This window comes from Mesoplodon bidens (genome assembly GCF_964165515.1).
Source record: "Mesoplodon bidens genome assembly, chromosome: 13".
NCBI lineage: Eukaryota > Metazoa > Chordata > Mammalia > Artiodactyla > Ziphiidae > Mesoplodon > Mesoplodon bidens.
This window is the reverse complement of record NC_138169.1, coordinates 51,381,555-51,407,635: the sequence shown is the minus strand read 5'-3', so window position 1 is coordinate 51,407,635 and position 26,081 is coordinate 51,381,555. Positions and strand designations below refer to the sequence as shown.

Below are 26,081 nucleotides of genomic sequence, written 5' to 3'. Positions count from 1 at the left end.
AATCTCTTGGAATATTGCTTCTTCCATTATTTTTCTGGGATTCCAATGGCAGGTGTATTAGACCTTTCCATTATGTATCATATATCTTTGGTGACTATTTCCTTTAGTTTTCATCTTTTTTTCTCTCCCTGGTTTAGGCAGGATATTTCTACTCACCTATCTTCTAGATCACTAAATCTCTCTTCAGCTGTATCTAAGTCACTGTTAAATCCACCTACTTACACTTAATATCACTGATTCTATTTCAGTTCTAGAATTTCTATTTGATTTTATATATATATATATAAATAGAGTCTAGTTCTCTGGTAAAACTCTCCATCTTGTCATTTCCGTTCTTGAACCTATTAATCACTGATATTAAAGTCTATCAGATAATTACAGTATCTGTATCACCTGTGGGCCTGTTTTGAGTGTCTTTTTCATCTCTTGATCCTGCCGCTTCATATGCCTGGCATTTCTTTAACTGAATGATGGATGTTTTATATATATACTTAAAACTACAAAGGATCTAGATGTTGTTACATGATTTTCTGATTTTCTTTAGTTTGTGGCAGGCAACTAGATCAGGAACAGATTATCTTAATCCAATCAGGGGTTGAGTTGATTCAAGGCTTTGTTTCCTTCTTCATAAACTTGGTCTATTCTGGTCAGCTAATTTGAGATTGGGTTTCAGTCTTTATAAATTTGACCTGCTTTTAGTAAGCCAGTTCTTATAGAATACAGTCTTTCAGGGCTCCTAAATGAAGCAAGAGGGTATTTATAAGCATGAAGTATTTCCAGGATCTCTCCATCTTTGTAAGCCCTTACCTGTCATTTTTATCTCCTCAGCATCATAAGACTATTTGTAGTTCTACTCAGCCTTTCAAATTCTCAGCCTGTGCTGCTTAAGAATCAACTTTTTTTTTTTTTTTTTTGGATAGGGGACCTTAGAGACCAGCCAGTAACATATGAGGAATTAAATTTGAAATGGCACTGATTTTTACAGATTTCATCTTCAGTCACTTTTTAAAATATACACCAGAAGCCTAGAACCAGGATGGAAATCTCATCCAAAAAAATAAAAAAATTAATACCATAAACCTGAAGGAAAGAAAATAAATGGCTGAGAAAGTGTTGGAGGAGGCAGTGGCAATCACTTTGGGGGATACAAAGATGATTGAGAGCAGGATCCTATCCAATGAGCATCCCTCCTCTCCCGAGGCAGAATAAATTCAAAAACATTATCATAATCTAAAGGGTAAGGAAAACCTGAAAAAGGTGGAGACTGGGAGGGCAAGCAGGAGGATGGTTACTTCTGGCCAGACTCAACAGAGCAGACTCCATGGAGGCCACAGCATCTGTTAGAGCCAGACCCTGAAGGAAGGTTTTGGGGTAGCTGATCACTGGTATGGGGTGTAGAGTGTGGCTCAGTCAGAGAACAACTCAGGAGGGAGGTGCAGCTGCCTAAAACCAAGTTATTTCCTGCATCCCCAAACCTACCTTCACTAATGTATACAGTTTGGAAAATACACTAGGACACAAAGTCCCAAAATGATCTTCCCTCTATTTACTGCCAGGGACCTCCGCTTATGGAGTAATATAGTTATTGAAAGAGGCAGCCTGCAAAGGGGCAAGAAACAGCTTCTGATCAGTGTGTCAGGGAATAGTAGGACAAAGACAGGCTGAATTCAGGTTGTGGTGAGCCATGAATATCAAATTAAGAACATCAAATTATTTTGGCTTTTGGCCACAGGATCCAAAGCAAAACTGTTCTAACCAAACCATCTTTCTTCTCTCAACTCAGCTCAACACAGTTCTCTCTGGGCACCATTCACCCAGGCCACAAAAGATGGGGAGTTGGCAGGAGTAGGCAAAGCAGATGGTAAGGAAAATTTAGAACACAAAGTCCTGCAATGGGGCGCACCAGCAAATTCTTCCACATAACACTATGGTAAAGAAGACACTTTAAAAAACTGCACTGGATGGGATTGTCTGTGAGGCAAGATTGCAGATAATGAGAGACATCAACTACCATGTTTTATTACTCATAAAATGCAGCCCTTGCTGGCTTGGGGGTCACAGCCCAGGCATATCAGAATGCCTCTACCCACCCCTTCTAGCACCCCCAGAGTTTCATTGTGACCAGGCAAAGTGAAGCCTTTGATCCCCGTAACAGAGGACCTGCATCCAGGTTCCCAGCACTGAGGCACCTGGATGGTCCCCTTCTGCCCTCCACCCCAGCCCCAGGTCCTCTCGGTGGAGTATTCCGAGGGTGCTAAAACTACTTCTCCCCAAATACGCTCACCCCTCAATCATCACAATATCACACAAGATCCTAATTGCCAGTTTAACTCTTTTTCTAGATTATAAGTAATTGGCAGATATGAACTATCTAATACCTCCCTGGATATTTAGTCCATATCTGACACTCACAATACATTGGCTTCATTTTTCAATTTGCTTGAAAGCCTTGGAACTTGACCCCAGATCTGCTGATCATGAGGACTCACTATGGATGGACCAAATCCTGGTTACAAAGGCCAAAACTTGGGCCTGGCATCCCAGGCCCTTCATAAACTGGCCTCTACTCATCTCACACTCCCCGTTCTCCAAGCCTCTAACCCACTATCCCCTTTCCCATGCACCTAAAGCCACCTCTGCTCTCCAGACTTGGCTAAATCCTACCTCCTTCTTGAGGTCACCCCGGACTACATCAGTCTGACTCCCACAGGGGAAGGGACCCAGTCAGGGAATCCCAACCCTGTGATGATACAAGAAAGACAAGCAGCCTCAGAACACCTCCCTTTCTCTGAGCGGGCCAAGCGCTGTGCTAAATGCTTTCCAGGTGCAATTCCATTTAAGGCTTGCAACCACCCTCTAAGGAAGGTATTATTGTTCCCATTTTGTAGATGCACAAATTGAAGCTCAGAGAGACGGGAAGCATGTCTGTGGGATACAAGGCCTGTGCTTTAAACCATTATACTGGACTAAACAGAAGGCCAAAGGCGCACTCACAAGGGGCACCCACGTGGCCTCGAGGGCGGGGGGTGGTGGCAGGTGGCAGCACCCAGCAGCCACATCTGACACTTAACAGGCAGCAATAAGTGTTCATGGAATGAATGAGAGTTTGTGCCAGAGCCGTGTGTTTAAGAAGATGAGGATGACCCAGCCAGGAGAAGGGGAAGGGGGCGGGACGCCGAGGGAATGCAACGCAAGGGCAGGCAAGCATGAAGCAGCAAGGAAGGCGAGGAACTAAGGCAGTCGGGCTACCTAAGTGTAAAACATGAGACGGAAAATGGAAAGGGACAAGACTGGACAGAGGGGACCCCGCCAGGTCACTGGAGGCAGCACCCAGGCCTCCAGGTGCTGGTGATGAGCCGTAACAAAAGGGGGTGGCCGGCTGGACCCCGCAGTTCCAACCCTACGTGCCCAACACCAAACCTTCCAACTGCCTCGTGAAACTTGCCCTTCCTTTCAGCTCCGCGGGCTCCAGGGCCGCCCCAGCTCCCTCTGCTGCCTCTGCTCCCATCTTGCTCCATCCCCCACCCAGCTGCAAGGGGGCCAACCTGGGATTCAGCAGTGAAAAAAACAGACCCAGTATCTGCCCTCCTGGAGATTCCCCAAGGATGTCCCCCTTCCTGTCACCCTCTCAAGAGGAAGCAGTGTGTCCCCTGGACCATTTTCCTGGCCCAGTACACCCTGGGACTGTACTGGAAGGTGGGCAGTTTCCGGTCACCCACTGCTCTTTCACTTTCAAGGGTGGAGCCACCCAGCTCCACCATCCCTTTTCATACCTGACCTCGAGGCCCTGGCACCCTCCGCCCCAATTTCTGCCACCCTCTTGGAAGGCCCTGCCCCTCCCCCCGACCTCAACGGCCTAGCACCCGGTTCCCCAGCAAGAGAGAAGTGGAGGAGACACACACATACTGGGTCCTGGTTACCAACCACACAAACTCACTCACTTCCTGGGCTCCCAGCTGTCCCCCGAAGAGGTGCTGGCTACTCCTCACCTTCTCACTCCTTGCGCCTGGCCCAGGGACTGGCCATAACTGTTTGATTTAAACTGAGGGGAAAGCAACGGTTCTATAGATTCCAGAAGTGCAATACTTATTGATGAAGATCAGCAGTAGTTCCAGTCTCAGAAAGCCCTGAGCCAGGAGAGAAAAGACAAATGACTCTTCAGCCTCATCATCCAGCAGCTGTGGAGGCTGAGCTGAGAAGACCTGGTCCCTCCATCCTCTCGGGCCTCTCCAGCCACCCCACACACCCCAGGGAGGGGAGCGCCCATTCCTGTTCACCTGAAGGCCTTCCCACAGTCCACATGTGGGTGCACTGGGCTCAGTGAAACCCACAATAGCAGGGGTGGGTTCTAGCCTCATCCTGCAGAGATGACAGAGTCTCACCACTCCCCGCTGGACACCTGGAGAACCACACCCCCAGTGTCACCAAAAGGAACACTGACACTTCCGGAAACGCTTCTGTGTTTTTAGGCAGAATACCTGTGGGTAAGAAAGCCTGCTGGATCTCCTTGGGAAGCAATGCAGAAAACACGTAAGGAAACCTAGAGAAGAGCTGGCAGGGAGGAACGCTGGGGTGAGGCCCACGTTTCTTATTTTACAGACCTGCACCGATTACCTTCTAACACCTGGTTAGCTTGCTATTTTGCTTTTTTTATTCTCTCTCCCTGCATCTCTCCCACTAGAATGGAAACTCCAAGAAGGTTAGGATTCATGCCTGTTTTGTCCACTGTTGTTCCTCCAGTGTTTAAAATGGAGCCTGGCACACTTTTTGTTCAAGAAAAATGTGGTGAGTGAAGGGATAAATGAGTACCATGGTGATGACCGGGGTTCACGTGCACTGTGCTGTGAGGACATCACAAGGCTCCTCAGCACGCCGCCAGGTAGCATCGATCCCAGAAGGAGAAGCAGGAGCCTTGCCTAAAACTGTGCGTGAAGCCCGCGCCCTAAAAAGGCTGGTGCTGCAGCAGGCGGGGCGCAGGCGGGCAGTGCAGTTTGCCGTCAGGGTTCAGCCCTCAATCCACTGATTGGAAGGTGATTGGAAATTATTAAAACACGAATGACACCTAAGGCCCTTCCATCAACAATGACTGACCCACGTGACCAAAGTACACTGTGGAATATGCACAGACAGTTCCATAAGGTCAAAGAGCTGAGCCTCTCCCGCATCAGATGGATTTTTAGCCCCAGTGACCCTGGCAGTAGAATTAGAGCAATCCCATTTTTGCCCGAGAACAACTTAAATGTGGCACAGCCCAACCTTCTCCCACCCGCTCGAGAAGACAGAAACAGAGCAGGGTCCGGGGTATGCGGTGGGCAAAACCTCTCCTCGACGCTCGCCGATTCCCCCTGCTTTGGCGAACTCTAGTCACCAGAAAAACACTGCCCAGAATAATGAAATTTAAACTGTTTAGACTTCGCAGAATTGGGTACATTGATTTAATGGAGCTGGCATGTTCCGCTTCAGGGACCGGGCAGGCCTAGGGGCTTTGGTGAAATGAAAGCAACGGCTTTCCAAGAAAGGGTTAGGGGAGGGCTTCCCTGGTGGCGCAGTGGTTGAGAGTCCGCCTGCCGATGCAGGGGACACGGGTTCGTGCCCCGGTCTGGGAAGATCCCACATGCCGCGGAGCGGCTGGGCCCGTGAGCCATGGCTGCTGAGCCTGCGCGTCCGGAGCCTGTGCTCTGCAAGGGGAGAGGCCACAACAGTGAGAGGCCCGCCTACCGCAAAAAAAAAAAAAAAAAAAAAAAGAAAGGGTTAGGGGAGAAAAGAAGCCTACAGACCCCAGAGCCTGAGACACAAAGAACCTCCCCTCCCTTCCCACTCCTCGGCCCAGAGGATTAGCTCTCATCTCACTCCTGTCTCACCAGCATCCGGCATGTACAGCCACGGCAGGCAGGGAGCTACCACTTCCTGGCCTGGCAGGTCACAGCCGCTGGGGGCAGCTCACCAAGGAGAAGACAGGGGACACACACACCAAATCAGGACACCAACATCATGCTTCCAAAAATCACGGTGATGACAGAAGTGACAGGGACTTTGCCTGGCTGAGCACTGCTGGTGTTCACAGGGAGAGCGCAGAGCAGGGGGGGGCCTCCCCACCAGCAGGTGCAGGGCAGGAACTAATGAGGTGTACGTGTGAGCACCCGCAGGTTTTGGGGTTTTGTCTCAGTGCCCCACCTCCGCATTGCTGCCATGAGGCTGGGCATCTAACCGAAAAGCTGTTCACAAACTCTACTGTTACAAGCAAAGTTCAGAATCTCGGGATGTGCCAGAGGCCCCCGGGTCCACCTTAAGCCCTACATCCCCTCCAAAGAAGCACCCCACTTTCATCTGTAAGGGAACCTGGTGAGAGTTTCTGCACACTGGGTGAATGAGGGAACCAAGAGGCTCGGGGTTAGGAAGATGCGTTCGAGGGGAAAGACTTGGGTCATGAGAGGCAGAATCTGGAATACAAAGCTCTTGAGTATCCAAGGAAGTGAGCAGAGACCAGGAACAGCCCGGGAAGGAGGGGGAGAGAGAGGGGGGCTGACTTCTCAGGGATGCAGCTAAGAGGCACTGTCCCAAACATCCTGGCACAACCAAAGGGCAAATGAAACTCACCTAAATAAAGGCCAATCACAATTGCCTGCATAAGCACAGTCCCCAACTTACACCAGGGTGGCCTTCACAAGTCCACTATGGCTTGGCTGTTTGGAGCTCTGAACGCATTTTCCATAGGAATAAAGTGATACCTATGGTTAGGATATCAGGCCAGCTTGTCACCATCATGGCCTATGAGTTCTTGGCAACATGGCCCATGCTTTATTCTTCTTTGATTTCCAAGTGCACCACAGAGAACCTGACAAAGGACAACTCACATCCGCGCAGGGTGAGTGAAGGACTCCTGCGCAAGGTCAGGCACGATTTCATATTGAACTTCCTTTTCTCAAAGGATACACATGGTGACATCTTCAATTTCTAAACGTACTTGGAGAATTGCACAGAACTCCCCTCTTTAGGTCCTTGACCTAATTTACGTACTCTAATACCCTCAGGAAAGTAGGTATTCCCAGCTAACCTTGCAGAATGGAAAGGGAGCTGAAAGGGGGGCTCTGTGTGTGTATTTCAGGCAAGCCCTTAGGCAGGGAGTTTCATCCAGCCAAGCACAAATGGGATGCGTAGGAAGCCCAGATGAAGGATGGGGTTCTCCACTGAGGGTTACCTTGAGGCCTTGGCAACCTTCTGGACATGGAGCTTTCCCTTGGTAAAGAGGTCAAAGTTACTCAGGAACTGGACTTTTTAAATTATAGCCTCAGAACTTAAATATGTCACCCCTCCCATTGTTCCTGCCACCTCCCTCACTTCAGATCTGGTCTCTGACTTGGCAGAGGAAGAGAACCGCATCCTCAGCCCTCTACGCCCCTCGATTTCTGCTTACTTCATCTCTATGCTCCACCATCCAAGTACAGTTTTCATATGCTAACATTCTCCAAGGTTGCTCTTCGTTTATTTATGGTATTTTGCCAACTGGTAGAAGTTCTGGTGATTTGTGCTGCATGGGGTCATCGTCCCTTTGTAAAGCTGCTGGATGAGAGTATGGAGCAAGTGCTGGGTGACATCAGGGCGATGAGGCTGAGGGCGGCACACCGGGATTCCTCCACAACAGAGCCTCGAAGGCTCGAGAATAAAGAACAGTCAAACAACTACAAACAATGACTTTTAAATGAATGGTCCTTTCTGTGGGCAGTGTTTTCAAAAGTAATTATACTCTGAAGTCCAAAGACTCAAATAACAAATTCTTCTGACAAAGGATAATTTGCCCAATAAGTAAAAACCTCCTGACAGTCCTGCTAAGGAGAGGGGCAGGTAATCCTCTGCCAAAAAGCCTTCCCACTTCTAGGAATTTATTCTAGCAAAATGAAAACTTATGTTCCATAAAATCTCTACACAAATGTGTAGAGCAGGAAAGGTGGTATGGTGTAGTAGAAAAGAGATCAGCCTCCAGATCAAATGTCTATAGCCGCTTTATATAGCACTGAAAACTGGAAACAACACAAATGCCCTTCAACAAGTGAATGGATAAACAAAACGGTACATCCATTCAATGGAATACCACTCCGCATTAAAAAGGAATGAACCATGGATGCACCCTTAGATGGATCTCAGGGGCATTACGCAGAGTGAAAGAAGCAAGTCTCTAAAGGTTGCATACTAAATGATTCTATTTATATGGATGGCATTCTGGGAAAAAGCAAAGCTCTAAGGAGAGAGAACAGATTCGTGGTTGCCAGGGATTGGGGTGAGGGGATGACTAACTACAAAGGGGAAGCCCTAGAGAATTCTTCAGGTTGCTGGAATTGTTCTGTATCCTGTGGTCGTTACAAGAATCTAGGCATGTAATGGTACATAATCTACAAAAATATTGAATCACAATATTTTACTCCTGAAACTATTATAATAAGTCAATTATACTTCAATTTTCTAAAAGCCTAAACATATGTTAAAACTCAAAGGATTGAACACCAAAAAAAAAGTGAATTTTACTGTATATAGATTTATTTTTTATTAACTTTTTTTTTTGGCTGTACCGCGTGGCATGTGGGACCTTAGTTCCCTGACCAGGGATCAAACCCGAACCTGCTGCATGGAGTCTTAACCACTGGACCACCAGGGAAGTCCCTAGATTTCTTTTTTAAAAGTTCACAAATTCTTTGACACTTTTCCCAGGAAACAATGGTGTCTAATTCCCCTGCCCTTGAATGTGGGCCAGGCTTGGCGACTCCCTTCTAAGGAGTACAATACAAGGAAAGCGATGGTTTAAAAAAGTGATACGACATCCCCCGGCCCTGGCCCTCACTCTTTGGAGCCCTGAGCAGCCACATAAGAAGTCTAGCTACCCGGAAGCCACCATGCTAGAGAGTCCTGATGTAGAGACCACAGAGACATAAAGAGAGATGTCCGAGGAGTTCCCAGTTATTTGCAACTTCCCAGCCCGGACACCAGACTTGTGACTGGAGAGCCCCTGAGTCCATCACCTGGCTGCAAACTCAAGAGAGACTCTGAGCCAGAACTGCTCAGAGCTGCTCCCAAATTCCTGGCCCAAGAAAACTGTGAGTGATAATAAAAATGTTTTAAGCAACTATGCTTTAGAGTGACTTGTTCACAGCCATGGATAACTAATATAGGCACATTTTTTGAGCAACTGCCATGCGACAGACACTTCCTCATATATTATCTTGTCTATTTCTCATTCATTTCATCATTTACCAAGCACTTTCTATATGCTAAGGGCTATCTATGGAATGGGGAGAGAAGTGCCAGAATCACCAGACTGTGAGGGCTGAGAGATGGGGTCAAAGCCAGGGGGTGATTCTTGGTTTGGGCAGCTGGCTGGATGGTGATGTTCCACACTGAGGCAGGATGGGTCTGTGGGAAGATAACACGATGCCTTCCATCTAGACACAGTGCGCCTTCAACATCTGCAGGACCCCCAAGAGAAGCTGTCCAGGGGGCAGCTGGATAGTTGGCCTCACGACCAGAGAGAGCGCTGGGCCCCTGATGCCAACCAGGGGGTCGTCAGAAAGCCCTGGAAGCCGCCCAGGAAAGGAGCTCCACTGCAAGGAGAAGGCCTGGTCCTGGAACAGAGCCAACATGCAAAGAGCAGGAGGGAGCAGAAAGCTTGAGGAACAGAGGGAAGGTGGATCTCTCGCCATCAAACTTAGAACAGCGAGCATTCCTCGGAGAGGACCAGAAACGGCAAGTGTTGCTAAGAGATTAGATAAGACAAAGACTGGAAGGTGTCCACGCCATGAACGACAAGTGCCTCAGCGAGAGCAGTATCGCTGCGCTGGGAGGGAGGGTGCCGGATGGAGCAGGTGGGAAAGTGAGGCAGAGAGTAGGGCTCAGACCAGGTCTTAAGACTCGGGTTGCGCAGAGGGGTGAACGTGGAATAAAGACAGATGCAGGGAGGAGGGGATTTCTGGATAAAGGAGGCATTAGCCTATCTGAAGTCTAAACGAGGGATCGCAGAGGGAAGCCGTGGTTGAAGGTCCAGCGGAAAGGGGCCTGGCCGGGCCAGGAGTGGGGACACAGCTCCCGTTAGGAAGGAGGGCGGGCACATGGGAGCAGATAGACAGGCGGGTGGGGGCAGGAGCTGCGTCTGAAGGTTCTGCTTTGTCTCTGCAGTGGCGGGGAAGGCAGGGAGAGGGAGGCCAGGGAAACAAGAGCACGGCCTGCTGGTGCCCACCGGGCAGCAGGACTGGAGGCCACGAAAGCCAAGTGGTGCCAACATGCAAGAGTAGGATCCTTTTTTTTTTTTTTTTTTTTTGCGGTACGCAGGCCTCTAACTGTTGTGGCCTCTCCCGTTACGGAGCACAGGCTCCGGACACGCGGGCTCAGCGGCCGTGGCTCACGGGCCCAGCCGCTCCGCGGCATGTGGGATCTCCCCCGGACCGGGGCACGAACCCATGTCCCCTGCATCGGCAGGTGGACTCTCAACCACTGCGCCACCAGGGAAGCCCAAGAGTAGGATCCTTTTTTTGGTTTTGTCCACGACAGCCCCATAAGCGAGATGCTGTGTTCAAAGATTTGAGGAGAGGGCATGCGGAGCACGCGGGCTGGGCCGGAGCTGGGGCCCACCCCACTTCACCCACCCTTGGTTTCACTCATTTTGGTTCCTGTGTTGGCCCTAACAGAGTCTGACACTGAGCAGACACCCCATGAAAGAGAGGAAGGAGGGAGAAAGGGTCACATCTTAAACCCTCATGGGCTAACACCTCAGCCCACCAGGAATCAGCAGCAAGCGGGGCCCTGGGCTTCGGGACAGCCTGCCCCCTGGGCCCAGGCCAGGCCCCTCCCGGGCGGCTTGTTTCTGATGCTTTTCCTCCTCCCATAGATGGCTTTGCAGTTACTGCCTGTCCATCCCTCTCCTCTCTTCTTTGCCCTGATTTTCCTTCCCTCGATTTTTCTCTGTAATCATTTGCTTCCCAAATTTGTTATTTATCTCCTCTTCCCTTCCTTCTCCTTTGTTTCCACTACATGGAATGGAAGTAACTTCTGAAACAGTTTTGTGCTCACTGTTTGTACCAGCCCAGCCCCATGGCCCACAGCTGCAGGTCACCACCTTCCGGCCAGCCGCTCTCACTCGCCCAGAGCTGTCCGTACCTGATCCCAATGCCCATCCCATCTGCTTCTCACCTGCATGGAACACCCTTCCCCTTTCCTTTCAACCACTCACACCCCACCCACTCTCTCCAGGAGGCTTTCTGGACTGTGCAGTCCACGTGGATTTCTTCCACTTCTGACATTTCTATAGCCCAGGCTGCTTACATCACACTTAGACGTGAGTCATATGCTGCCTTCAGAGGTTACTTCACTTTTTGTTATGTTTCTGACTTATTTCCCCAACCGATCATGACAATAAAAGGGTCAATTATCATGTCCTGGGATCAGTGGCATTGACGGAAATAAAGCTTCCCATTTAGCCAAGCCTGCTCCCTTGTAAAAAATAATCACCAGGTGGTTACGTGTGATGTCTACGAACTCAGCTGAAATTTCCCCGATTGTGCTCGTCTATCAATACAAACTTCCCTGGGCGCCAGCATGTGTTCCTCACACTTACCTCTGACAGACTGAGGCAGGCAGTCCTTGTGGGAGACTGTTGGGCCTGAGTCAGAAGATGTGTACCTGAGTTCTAGCCCTGCCACCTTTGTGCGTCAGTCCTGAAAGCAACATCATTTTCGTTTTCTGAACTTGGAGACAGGGTCTAAATGCCCCATCTCCCTCTCCTGCAGTGTTGTGTGAGGATCAGCCAGGAGAACCTATGTCCCAGTGCCTTGTGAACTGCACAGACACGCCGGGGTTCTGTTCCTGGCCTATTAGGTGATGAATCACCGTCCACAAAAATGCACCCAGTTCTGGGAACAAAAAACCGCTCGTATCCTTGACTATTGTTCTGGACAGGATGCCCAACAGCTCTCTTTTCCCTGCCCCCAGACAGACACATGGTACTGTTGAACTTGAATGGAGGACCCCAGGAAGACTGGACAGCCTCTTCCACCTCCGGGCACCGGTCATTCAGACACCAGCGACTCGGGACCTACCAAGTCCTGCAGAAGCCAGAGGGCTGGTGATTTATGGAACCTGTGATCAGGAGCCAGCCCGAGCACTCCTGTGGCCTGCAGCTAGGATCTGATACAGCAAAGGGGTAACAGATACCTCTTAGGTGAGTGCCATCACCTGAAATAAAATCTCCCCAGAGCCTCGAACGTTGGCAAAGGGCTGAATCTCCCCAGTGGAGAGAAGGGTGGTTGGACTCTGTGGGCACCACTCCAGTCTCTCAGATCCACCCCCTGCTCAGAATTTCCCACTGCTCACAGCTGCTGTGGCCACCTCTGCCCCCCGCACAAGCTCACAACTCTCTTCACCACGTAACTGCCACGCTCAGCCTGGGCAGGAACAGTAAAGGAGGCCTGTGGAAGGCTCAGGAACAACCAGGAAAGTGGGAGGAGGCAGCGCTTCCCCATCTTGCACTGCAGCCCTCAAGCCTGGCCCCATGGAGCAGACCTCATGGCCCCCACCCAGGAGGGCCCCAGGCTTATGCCCGCCCCTCCAAACAGGAAATGACCCTGACGGATGGCAGGCCTTCTTCTGCCAACCTGAGGATTCCTGTCCGAGGACCTAGCCTGGGCCTAGTGCGGAAGAGGCCAGAATACAAGGATTTGAGACTCTGAAGAGCTGGTTATGCCTCACTCACCTGCAGTTTGTGAGGGAAATTATAACATGCAAATCATGTTTATGGATTAGGAATCTGACAAAGGTTTGAGGATATCTATTTTTTTTAACATCTTTATTGGAGTATAATTGCTTTACAATGCTGTGTTAGTTTCTGCTGTATAACAAAGTGGATCAGCTTATACATATACTTATATCCCCTTATCTCCTCCCTCTTGCGTCTCCCTCCCTCCCACCCTCCCTATCCCACCCCTCTAGGTGGTCACAAAGCACCGAGCTGATCTCCCTGTGCTATGCGGCTGCTTCCCACTAGCTATCGATTTTACCTTTGGTAGTGTTGCGATCATCAGGTATATAAATATATGCTGCACTTTTTTCATTTAACCTTCTTTCAGATAGTCAAAAACTATTTATTAGGGCTTACTGTGTATCAGGCACTGTTCTAGGAACTCTGAACTGAACCGTGAGTTGAAATGCACTTCCTGCTACTGAGGGTTTACAGCTGGTGGGAAGATGGTGACATGGGATGAAATAAGAACCAGAGTGTCACAAGTGGGAGGGGGCTAGGAGCACAGCCTGCACAGACCAAGGGGGAGGGCTGGCAAAGCCCAGCAGAGGTGAGCCTCAGACATGGTCTCACCCCAGGCTGGAGGATGGAGGGGCAGTCCAGGGAGAGGTAAGACCTTAAACTACCATCCAGGGCAGCCTCTTAGTGAAACTGCAAGCATTTTAGCACAGCCAGGGCTCGGGAGGGGCGGGGTGGGGGAAGGACAGTTGGGGCAATGTGGGAGTGGCAGACAAGAGGCCAGGTCCCAGAGACCCCTGGGTGTCCTTATGATGAGTTGTGATTTTACCCTGTCAATAATGGGGAAGCACCAGAGTAAAGGGGGAGGAGGTAGGGAAAGTAGGTTGGGGGATGGATCACTTTTATCCGGAGCCGGGAGTCCAAATGAGAGCCCGGATGACTCGGCAATGGAAGGGTGGGGACTGGATGGGTACACAGGAACCAAGGCTGACAAGACGTTCTCATGGTGTTTCCAACGAATGAGATGCAGAAGGGGCGTGGTGAGCAGGTCTGGGAGAAAGAAGTTACTGGTCCCATCTTTAACATTTCTTACCTACATGTCCACATGTACAATTTCATGACTCATGCAGTGTGTTATGAATTGAATGTGTCTCCCCAAAATTCATACGTTGAGGCCCTTCCCCTCAATACGATGGTATTAGGAGGTGGGGCCTTTGAGCGGTAACTAGGTTTAAATGATGTCATGAGGGTAGGACCTCCATGACGGGATTAGTGCCCTTATAAGAAAAATAAGAGACACCAGAGCTTCCTCTCTGCCATGCGAGGTCACGGCAAGGAGGTGCCCATCTGCAAGCCAGAAAGAAGGGCTTCACCAAGAACCAAATCTGCCAGCACCTTACCTTTGGACATCCCAGCCTCCAGAACTGTGAGAAATAAATGTCTGTCGTTGAAGCCCCCCCAGTCTATGGTATTTTGTTACGGCAGCCTGAGCTGACTAAGGTATGAGTTATTTTAACAGCTACCCAATATTCTATCCATAATAAAACATAATGACTTAATATCTCCCTTGTTGTTGGACATTTTTTAGCTTTTCATTATAAAACAATCCTCAAATATCTTTATACATATAGTACTTTCATCATTTTTATATATCTCTTCAAATAATTCCTGTAAGTAGGGTCACTGGGTCAAAAACAATCATTTTTATGACTTGTGTATATTGCCAAGTCTCTAGAAAGGGGCAGAGTCATTGACTACACTACCCACAGGATATGAGTGCCTCTGTTTTCTCAAAGCATTAACAACTAGTGAGATGTATCTTTGTCTTACTAATATAATATTGTCATACTGAACATTGAATACTGAATACGTGCGTTCATGAAATGTAATCGATCTAACTTTAAAGTACAGTCATGATTTTGTCCCTCAAAATAGGGAGAGGCAATGGGATACATACACATAATTTATTCAAGGTTTTAACAACCTTCTCTGAGTACCACCGGGTTATCTTCCCAGAATTCAAATGTCACTCTCTGCTGTGACACCAGCTGCACCTGCAAGAAGGAGGTTGGACTGGAGCTGGGCTTCCCATCCTGGCCCAGGTCTTCAACAGCCCTATACGGACTTAGGGACCATCTTCCCAACCATCGCAATGCTTAAAATGGGGGAAACTGCTCCTGTCTAAGATGAATTCTTTACCCTTCTACTCAGCAACTAAACATCTAGGAATTCATCTTAAGGAAGCCATCAAAGCATAAAGATTATTTTTTCTGCAAGTATATATATAAAACAGCATTATCTGCATTTTTTTTACTGGCAACTGACTAAACATCCAATGGTTCATTCATTCATACATTCATTTAATGAAGATTTATTAAGGACCAACCACAGATAGGAAGGGTGGGAGGGAGGGAGACGCAAGAGGGAAGAGATATGGCGATGTATGTATATGTATAGCTGATTCATTTAGTTATAAAGCAGAAACTAACACACCATTGTAAAGCAATTATACTCCAATAAAGATGTTAAAAAAAAAAAAAAAGGACCAAGCACAGGAGAAATAAACATTGAAGAAGCCAGAGCCCTTTCCCTCACAGAGCATGGGAGCAGTGCTTACATCTGGGCCATAGTACATGCACAGGCTGGATTACCATGCTGTCATTAAAGATGATACACTCCAAGAATATTTAATGACTCAGGAAAGTATTCAGATATTTATATTTTTATCAAACATTTAAAACATTATAAATGTTTTAAAACATTATATATTTTAATTCTGGTAAGACGCAAAAGTGTTAAGAGTGGTTCCCTCTGGGTAATAAGGAAATGATTTCTATTTCTTCGGTGTGCTTTTCTATAGCCTCAAAATTTATACACGTGCTCATTCTGTGATGGGAACAGATGCTTTGTTTGTTTTATAAGGGTAGACTCCTTGCTTCCTGGTCTTTCTCTCATTGAACCTAGCTTTGTTAGCTGTGATCTCTCCCCAGCAATGTCTCCCTGATTCCACACGAACAGTTTAAGTTCACAGTAAAATGGAACTGCAAGTGTGAAGATGCCTTAGGGTACCAGACCATATACATATCAAGATACATACACTGATCTGAGTAATAAAAACAATCCAGATGACTCAGCTTTAACATGAAAGGAAAGCAGCTTTTTACTTCTGCCACCACAGGGAAAAGTATACAAACTTCCTGCAACTCCCTCCAGGCACTATGTGCAGGTCCCAGGTCCCAGGTCACTCTACTTACCAAACCCTGAGGTCATGGTTCTTCTGCCTTATCCATCCTATTTCCATCCTCTTGGGCTCAGTCAGCCAGTTGACGGTCCAGACCCACTTCCATCCCCATCTGTGGGGATATGAGGATTCACCTTTCCAGGTGAAAATCGGGGACAAATAAAGAATAAAGTCTAGCAAATACAGTTCAAAAATGGATAAACGCCATACTTGAAAGGAGGGGACCAACTGCTCTCTATCATACATGAAGAAGCAGCTAGAATGTGTTTGACCAGAGGCTTTACAGAAGGGACTTCTGCATGGAGACAGCTGGGGTAAGGAGACTGCTCTTTTTTCCCTCCAACTCTAAAGTGTATGATAATTCACTCATTCAACACCTATTTACTGTATACGCATGATGTACCAAGCACTGTTCCAGGCTCTAGGGCTACACCAGTAAACCAAGCAACCAACCCTCATGGACCAGCAGGCCAGCCACTCAAGGGCTTCGGAGTAACCCTGAATGGCAGGGGGCCTGAGGGAGGTTTTAGAGCAGAGGCGTGACATGCTCTCTCTTTCCTCTTTAGCCAATCACACAGGCCTGATTCCTGGGCTGTTCCCTCACATTAAAACCCACTGAATGGGGGCTTCCCTGGTGGCGCAGTGGTTGAGAGTCTGCCTGCCGATGCAGGGGACACAGGTTCATGCCCCTGTCCGGGAAGATCCCACATGCCGCGGGGCAGCTGGGCCCGTGAGCCATGGCTGCTGAGCCTGCGCATCCAGAGCCTGTGCTCCGCAACGGGAGAGGCCACAACAGTGAGAGGCCCGCGTACCACACACACACACAAAAAAACACTGAATGGACCCAACTCTAACCTTTTACTTTTTTCCTATTAATGGCCATGTTCCAAGGCAAGGAGGGAACCCTCTCCCCGCCCCATCAAGACTTGCTGTAAACTACAGTGAGACAGTGAGAGGGGTGTTAGCCCAAGAACACACTGCTAGGTAGGGGAACAGGGAGGCCAGAAACACCGCCTCGAGGCTGTGGATGCAACGGAAGTTGGGGAGGCAGTGGAGACTGTGCTCCGAGTGACTCAATACCCAGTCTTCAGTCGGCTGCTTCCCCGGGGGTCCAGCACCTGCACTCCCCAGCTGCCTGCTCCTCCATGATGAAATCAGAGGACCAGATGGAAGTGCCCTCACAATGGTCATAAGGGTTAAAAGCTAGGTTCCCAGGCTGTAGCACAATTAATAGTAAATTTTGTTTTCATTTAACAGAACTACAGATATGGGGGCGGGGGGAAGCACTGCTTAAACCAGCTGTCTCCACCCCAGTACCACCGCTCACTCATGCTTTTCATGAATTGTGAGGGATGTTACCATCAACTCTGGATTAATCAATTATAACCAGGGGAGGGTTGGAGAAGGTGACCTCAAATCACAGATAAAACAAAACTCCCCCTAAAGTGGTATAAAGTGTCATTGGTATAAACTTCTTTAGTCAAAATTGTGGCCAATTTTAGGCAACCGGGTGAATGGTTGCAGTGCTGTGTGTGACCCTAGTTGAGCCAGAAGGACCTCCTTCTCATGTCCTCTCTGAGGACCCACTGCTCTGTCTCCAGCCTGCTCTAAACACGTCAGCATCTGGCCACTCAGGAGTGTCTGCCCATCAGCATTTGCTATGAACCCCAAGCCACTCTTGGGATCTGATAAACCAGTCAGAAGATGCATCAGTTAGTTACCTTCTATTCTGAGAACTTCACAATAATCTTTGGCTTGTCCTGTGCACTCTGGTTAAGACCCTGGCATTTCATTCCCTGCTGTAATACCAGTGTATGAAGAGTCTAAGTAGCCTAATCAATAACATAAAAAAGTCTTCTTCTGGGTTTTCCTCTTTCCAAGAATGCTAAAAATATTTGATGAGGTGACCCACAAACTAATTTTTCTGTGTCATTCCTGCCAAACCTAGGAGTATTAGTCTGTATTGAATTGCAAGTTCTTTAACATTTTCCCTTTTCTCAACATCTTCAACAATTTTGAGATTTCTTTTTTCTAATATTAAGCTCTAAACATTTTCCCTTGGAGTCCAACTTTTTAATTTCTAGGCCCCAAATCTAAGTGGGGAAGAGAAGGTATGTTTCCAAGTTGTATATAGATACAGTACAGATTCTGTTTGTCACTACGTGGGTCTAAAAATAGACAAACTTCTGGGTGTATAGATAATTTTGCTGATGTGTGGTAACTTAATTTTTTGAATGAGCTAAAATCTCCCCCCCACCAAAAGTTAATGCACAAATGGGTTAATCTGTCCATAGAAATCAAAAGTTGCCCGTGATGCTGAATGCCAAGGTATACAATCAAGTTACATTTTCATATGCATTACAACATCACTGAATTCACTGCATTCTGAGATACTCTCTTGAGGCATACTGAAGATGGAGGCCAAGCTGGAATGGGGCACAACCCCGGGGTGGCCAAGCAAGCATGTCACAGCCTCCAAGAGCCACTGGGAAACTGAGCACTTTTATATTGATATCGTTAATTATAGCCTTAGCAACTTCTCAGTTTAGTGATAAAAATTTAGATGCATGTGCTCCATGTATAATATCTCTACCCTAACACTTTTTACTAAACTAACAGTTTATGTAACTGATGACTGCTGAGTTCATCATTGGAACTGACTAAGCCGAGAAAGATACTCTGAACATTAAAAGACTGATGTCCTACGTTTGTTTTTCAAAGATCCTAAGGAGAACACGACTATCAGGGTGGGAAGGAAGGTATCAGTGGAAGCACTACAAAAATTTTACTGATTGGGGCTTCCCTGGTGGCACAGTGGTTGAGAGCCTGCCTGCCGATGCAGGGGACACGGGTTCGTGTCCCGGTCCAGGAGGATCCCACATGCCGCAGAGCGGCTGGGCCCGTGAGCCATGGCCGCTGAGCCTGCGCGTCCAGAGCCTGTGCTCCGCAACGGAAGAGGCCACATTAGTGAGAGGCCTGCGTACCTCAAAAAAAAAAAAAAAAAAAAAAAATTTACTGATTGGCCATCTCAGCCACAGCAAACACACTAAGGACACACGGTGACACTTAATGAAAAGATGCTGATCCCAAAGGGAACATCAGAACTCATAACCTCATTTTTTTAGCTCTTTTATTAAAAAAAAAAAAAGTTCAACAGATGCAAAAGTACAGAAAATAGTAGAATGACTCCCACACAGACCCATAATCCAGCTTTAACTCAAATTCTATCTTGTTCCCTCTATACACTCACCCACCTATTTACTTGCGCCTCATCCAAGATTATTTTGAAGCAAATTCTAGACATTACATAACTTCATCTGCAAATATTTCAGTATGTATCTCTGAAAGATACAGACTTTTACTTAAACATAACACAGTAGTATTATCACACTTTAATAATTTTAATGTTAAATATCTTTATTAATTTTTAATTCTTTTATTAATTTAACTTCAACAATTTTTAATATCAAAAAGTCACTATTCAGGTTTCCCCAATGGTCTCAAATATTTATTTACAATTTTTTTTTGGCCGCACAGCTTATGGGGATCCCCGACCAGGGATTGAACCCACCCCCTCGGCAGTGAAAGCGTGGAGTCCTAACCATCTGACCACCAGGGAATTCCCTACAATGTGTTTGTTTGAATCAGTGTCCAGTTAGAGCCACACACTGCAATTGGTTGATATATCTTTTAAATCTCTTTTAATCTAAGGTTTCCTTCCATCTCCATCTTTTTTTTCCTTTACAATGTATTTGTTGGTAAAACTATAATTTCCCACAATCTGTATTTTGCTGATTACATCCCTGTGATGAGGCTTAACGTTCACTATAACTTAATTTCCCCCATTCTTTCTTACTTAGTTCAGAACAAGGCACAGAAATACATCCCAATAAAATAGCTAAAACAACAAAACAAAACAAAAAGCAGTCTGATTGTCTCTGGAAAGGACCAGATGCTGACAAACCCAAGACTGAAAATGCCCCACAGACGCAGAACCAGCTACATGGATTAGAAAGCCAGGTTTATATCGGGGACATTCCTGAGCTGGCCACAGGCAACAGGGGCATCACCTGCAGGTGACACAGTGTGGAGGTTGCAGGAGCGGTGACTGTTTTCTGTCTGAGGACAGAAAGGTTTCCAAGGTTCAAAAGTTTCATCTTCAGAGAGAAGTAAACCATGGAGGGGAAAGGAGGCTGGGGGAGGGGTGCTCCTGAGTTGGCCTTAGCATGTTAATCAGTTTTAAATCTGCCACCACTAAAAACTAACATTTCAGAGTCCAGAGGAGGGCAAAGGCAGTCCTGTTGTTTTCCAGAGGGAAGCAGGTTGGACTCTGAGAACAAGAGGCACAGACTCCCAGAGCTTCTACACTGGAAGGACAACCAGAGCACAACCATTTAAGTCACAAACTGTGACAGGCAGCCGCGTGCAAAGGCAATGCAGTCAGCCCCCTCCCCCCACCCCTCCCCCTGCACAGAAAGCATGTGCTCTGCTGGTTTTCTAATAACGGGTCACAGTTGGCTACAAACTCTGGAGTAAAAAAAGACTTGACCTTAAATCCCAGCTCCTCCACTTAAAAGCAGTGTGACCTTAGATAACCTGCCTAACCTCCCTGTGCCTCAGTTTCCCCACCTGTTAACTGGGGATACCATTGTCTGTCTGCTAGAACTCTTGTGAGGGTCAGTGAAGTTATACGCTGAGGCCCACAGAACAGTGCCCAGCACAAGCTCATTATATGTTAGCCCTTTGCCCCCAAAGATTTCTACCAGGCCACCCCAACCCAAACCCTTGCAGGGAGCCAGGACAGCACCTGCTGGATGTCTAGCTGCGTTACTGATGCGGTCTGTGGCCATGCATGAAGCAAAGCCAACTGACCCATAAAGGGTTCAATCCCATGATCCTGATCTCAATAGCAGGGCTCCAACCAACTGAGCTAATTACGGTACAGTCGGATTCAACTCAGCTTGCACAGAGACACTCTTAGCTGTTCATACAACATTCTTAAACAGTTTTGTCCTAAGATGCTATGTGACACAACACACTTGCCAACTTTACTAATGATCTCATCTTTAAAAAATCTTAATGTAATGTAGCAAACAGATGTGTCCCTTAAGAGGATTAAAGTGGAAATTCATTAGAGCAATAATACCAGTGGATTTGTGTTCTAAAACTAACACCCGTCAATCAACTTAGTGCACACTCCATCTTAGCACTGCTCAGCTTCCAGGAGAACCCTGGAGAACTGGACAGCCCAGGTCTTTACCCTCAAGGAAGTTATCTGTGAACAGGGGAGACAGAGAGAACCCTCCTAGCCCTGTACTGAGTCTGACCTAAATGACCTCTAATCCATGCTGCTCAGACTGCAGTGTGTACAGGAATCACCAAAGCATCTCGGGGAAATGCACATTCTGCTTCAGCAGGTCTGGGGAGGACTGAGAGTGCATTTCTAAGAGCCCAGGTGATGCCCAGCCCACACTCAGAGGACCAAGGTTCTAATCCTCACAGCAACTGGCTATTTGACAGGTGAGATAGCTGAGGCAGCAAGGGAACCACAAAGACAAAGGTAGTGAGAAAGGAATGAACAGGGCACAGTCAAGACTAATCCAATGAGAGCATGGAACTCTGAGACGTGGGCAGGCTGCCTGGAAGGAAAAAACTCAAGACACAAAAGTAGTAGAGTCATTAAGGGCTCAGACCTGGTGCCAAATGCCAACTCTGGAATGTCCCACTCACATGGCCCACCGACTTTTTTATGCTTTGGGCTCTTCTGCTGTGAGATGCAACAGTACCAGTGCCCGACCCACAGGGTGGCCGCGGGCTTGGCAAGATGATGCGTGTCTGGGACTGGTGCTTGGCTCAGGCCCATGGCCAGGACCTGGGAGCTGTTATTACTCTACTCTCTGGTCCGCAGCAGCCACGGAAACATTCCCTGAATTAAATTACTAGGTCATAATTGCTGTTTTGACACGCAAGCTAGTTCCCACTTTTTTGGTACCACTTAATTCTACAATTCCAGTTTTGCCTATGAAAAAGAAGCAAGAATCCTCACTTTTAGTGTCAAACAATCCAAAGACATCTAAGCTTTGAAAGGTCTAGGATTCTACTAATTCTACTGCACAGTTTTTTCTAAATTATAAGTCCTGTAATTACAATTATTTTTCTTCTTAAGACACTGAACCAGAAATAAACACCTGTTTACGCAGCATTTGAAAACAAAAGGCCTCACATAGTCCAGATAAAACATATAACCACCAAAATAAACATCTCCCTCAGTGAGAATACAGTACCTGTTCTGACCTTTTTGTTATCAGACTAATCATTTATTTAATTATCCTCTTAGAACTACTATAAAAAGCTGGGGTGGTTTTTTATTTTTCAGTCTAGCAGCTTGGGAAAAAAAAGATAAAGTATTATAAGCACATGTTGTTTTCATCCAAGACAATGGTTTAAATGAACAACTAACTTCAAATGGAGTCAGCAAACATGAGATAAATGTATACATATTTCATTAGGTTAGGAAAAGATGCATAGACTCAAGTTTGGGCTGGAAGGGACCTAAGAGGTTAACCAGTTCAAAGGTTCCCAGCACAGGAAAATCTCCAGGGGAGCTTTACAAATTAGGACCCTCTGCAGGGGCCTTTGAGGGGCTTGTTACACAGGTGTGTTCACTTAGTGAAAATTCATCCAGCAGCTCACTTAGGCCCTGCACGCTTTGCTGTGTGCACGTGCCATCTACTTCAAGCAAAAGTCTACACCCCCAGGCAGGATGGCTGAGGATGCTGAGAGTGTCTGCATGTTTCACAATCACGCTTCTCCCCTCTCACCACCCAGAATACCCCCTGCCCCAGGAGCTCCTCCTCTTGCCAGGCTGGGCTCCATGGGACATGGAAACCTTATCCATGGCAGGGGCTTGCCCATTCCCTCACTGTTAGCTAATTCACAGCAGGGTTTTTAACTATTTGTTCCCACCTCTGACTGTGAACTCTACCAGGCTGGAATTCTGTCTCAAGGCTCTTACTCATGCTTGTAACATTCACCTGCCCCAGGCCAAAAACTACCTGGCCTAGGAAGCTGACTCTGGAAACTCCCCAAGTTAATGGAATGGAAGCCCGAGGAGATGCGGCTTCTGCCCATAGCCAAACAGCTGGTCCAGGGAGCAGAACAGCAGTGGAGTCTCAAGCCACACAGACAAGGTTTGAATCTCAGCTCCCCACTCCTAACAGAGAAACTAGGTTATTTAATTGCTCTCTGCCTCAGTTTCCTCATCTTTAAAATAGGTATAGTAAAAGTCTGCACTTCACAGACGTGTAATATTAAATGAGATCCTGCACTGACATCCCTAATAGAGTACAAACCTACACACCAAGTGCTCGAAACTATCACAAATGCATCATCCAATCCAGCAGATTCCCTGCTGGAAATTAACTAGCATTTTACAATATAAATGTGCACCTAGGCACATAAATGCCCTGAATTCTGCTTTACAGAAGCCTGGCTAATAGAACTAGCCACTCAGTTGGCTCTAGATGTGAAAAACAATGCCAAACATCTGACTATACTGCAGGGGTCTGCAGGCAAAAGACTCAGACTGAGGCTGGCTGGGCACCCCCAGGACAAGGAGTCAAGGGTCTCTGTGGGACGTATTTGGGTTCCATTTATTCTACAAGGCCCATCTCAGAAAGTCCTGTGAGCCAGGGCAACTGCTGTGCTGTGGCTTCTAGGGGGTTGGGGGCAGTGGAGGGGGTGGTGTAATGCTGGAGCATCAGGATCTCCTACGAGACCAGGAACACTGGATCAAGGCTATGGGGCTATTCCATGGAAACATAAAATGTACTTCAGCTTCCAGCTTGAAAGGTCAGCCGGTGTACATAGGGCTTGAAATTCAAGGAAAGCACTTCAAGGTCACAGGGCCACAACTATGAGTCTTTTGTGGTTTCAACAAAAGATCACTGTAATCAGAGACCATAATGAATGAAATAACCATGATGCTGAAGAAGCCCTTCGAAAACTCTTAACTGAACCCACTGGTTGAGAAAAACCAAATAACTGACAAAAGTGATTCTGATAAGCTGAATCCACAATAAAAACATCATTCTCCCAATCCAACCTTTTATGGCCAGAGAGGTTCCCAGGAGCAGTGACTGTATCCATCCTGCACCAGCACAGAGAACAGGAGATAGAACTGCCCCATTCCTCATTCCTGAAGACAGGTTACTCATTAAGAAGTGGCGTTTGGTGGGGGGGGGGGGGAAGCAGTGATATAATAGACACCACTGCCAATGTTCACCAGTACCCACACCAACCTCCCTCTCTGTTTCCAAAGCAGGCGAACATCATATAGAAGTCTAAAAAAAATTTTTAATCGATTTTGTTCTCTTTGGCATCAAGGTTTATCTCTTCCAAATATTTATCAGTCTTGATCCTCAAAGAATAAATCATCTACAAGCTTTGATATGAACCCTAAGCCAAAAAAAAAAAAAATGTACCGGGGAAGTAATTCTTCAAGGTGTAGTCACTAAGTGGGAGGAAGGGCTCTCCTGGGTAACTAAATGCTTGGCTTTCAACGCCCAGCTCTTCGCAGCACACACTTTGCAAGATGCCTGCCCTGAAAAGGGTTAAAAAAAAAAAAAAAAGGGCTTCCCTGGTGGCGCAGTGGTTGAGAGTCCGCCTGCCGATGCAGGGGACACGGGTTCGTGCCCCTATTCCGGAAGATCCCACATGCCGCGGAGCGGCTGGGCCCGCGAGCCATGGCCGCGGAGCCTGTGTGTCCGGAGCCTGTGCTCCGCAACGGGAGAGGCCACAGCAGTGAGAGGCCCGCGTACAGAAAAAAAAAAAAAAAAAAACTATCGGGTGGACTGAGAAGCCATTCTTCCAGGGGACACTCATTTGGGGCTCTGTGCGCGCGCCGCCCCTCCGCGCCCCCGCCCCTCCTCCCACAGCCACTGCTCCTCCCAGGTCCCCCAGGCCACCTGCTTCTTCTAAGGAAAAGGGGCTGCTCCGAGCACTATCGTAGCGCGCGGGCGGCGCCCTCCGCGGTGCCCCGCAGGGGAGGAAGGAGAGGTGTCCCCGGGAAGCGTGCTTTGTCGCGAGGGTCGCGCGGCCACCCGCAGCGGCCCCAGAGGCCTGAGAGGTTTTGTCCCGCGCGTCGCTCGGGTCTCCCCTGCGAAGGACCAGAGCCCCCCGGAGCCCGGGTTCTTTCCGCGCGCCGCTCGGCGCCCGCCTGGGTGCGGGGACCGACTGCCGGCGTCCGAGCCCCACCCCGCCCACCCGGCCGAGCGAACAGCGCGGCGCGGGGAACCTTCTCCATCCCGCCTCCGGCCGGCGCCGCACCTGTTCTGCCCCGTCCGCCGCCCCCCCCCCGCCCCGGTCCGGAACGCGGGGCTGTCCTCCTCGCTGGCCTAGGAGATCCCAAGCCAGCCGGCGGGCGCCCGTACCCCTCTGCCTAACGGAGAGGGGGGAGGTCTGCCCTTGGGCGCTTGTCTCTCGGCTGCGCCCAGCCCAGCTTGCCCGCGGCGCCCCTACCCCGGCGCGCCCCGCAGCAGGGGCTGCGTCCCGGAGGCCCAGCCCGCCCGCGCCGGGCCGTACCTTGTGTGGCGCCCGCAGCAGCCGGTGGACCCCGGCCAGCTGGGTGCCGAGCGCGAGGTCCTCGCGGAACGTGAACAGCGGCGGCCGGGTGGGCTCGGGGAAGTTGGTGCTGTTGAAAGGGTCCGTATCGTCCAAGAACTGCACCCGGCAAGCCAGCGTGGCCATGATGCATCCCTGCCCCGGGGGGGCGCGGGCCCCGGGATCTGCGGGGCCGCGGACCGGGACGCCGGGGTCACCGCGCGCAGTGGAGGCCGCGGCCGCAGCTCGCTGGCTCGCGGGCTCACAGGCTCCGGCCGCGGGGGGCGGGGCGGGGGCGGGGCCGGCGGGCCCCCTCCTTCCTCTCGCTCTCTGGCTCCTCCTCTCCGGCGTCCCCCTTGTGCCCGCCCGGCTGCCGCCGCGACCCACGCCACCCGCCGCGTGGAAGAGGAAAGGGAGGATGGCTCGTGCAGTATCCGCTGCCCTGCGCCAAGTCCTCTGGCGGCGGCGGCGGCGGGGCGGAGAACCCCCCGACCCCCGGAGGGCAGA

The 26,081-nt window shown here is 48.8% G+C and overlaps 1 protein-coding gene across 7 annotated transcripts in view; it reads right to left on the bottom strand.

Moving 5' to 3' along the window:
• The window catches only part of FHOD3 (formin homology 2 domain containing 3), a 497,371-nt gene extending 471,544 nt beyond the window's left edge, over positions 1–25,827 (bottom strand). For all 7 annotated transcript variants that reach the window (XM_081253453.1, XM_081253447.1, XM_081253448.1 and 4 more), the window contains exon 1: positions 25,557–25,827. In XM_081253453.1, coding sequence (XP_081109579.1) covers positions 25,557–25,721 — 165 coding nt within the window. In that variant the 5' untranslated portion in view covers positions 25,722–25,827. The remainder of the gene's footprint in view (positions 1–25,556) is intronic.
• Between the last annotated feature and the right edge of the window lie 254 nt (positions 25,828–26,081).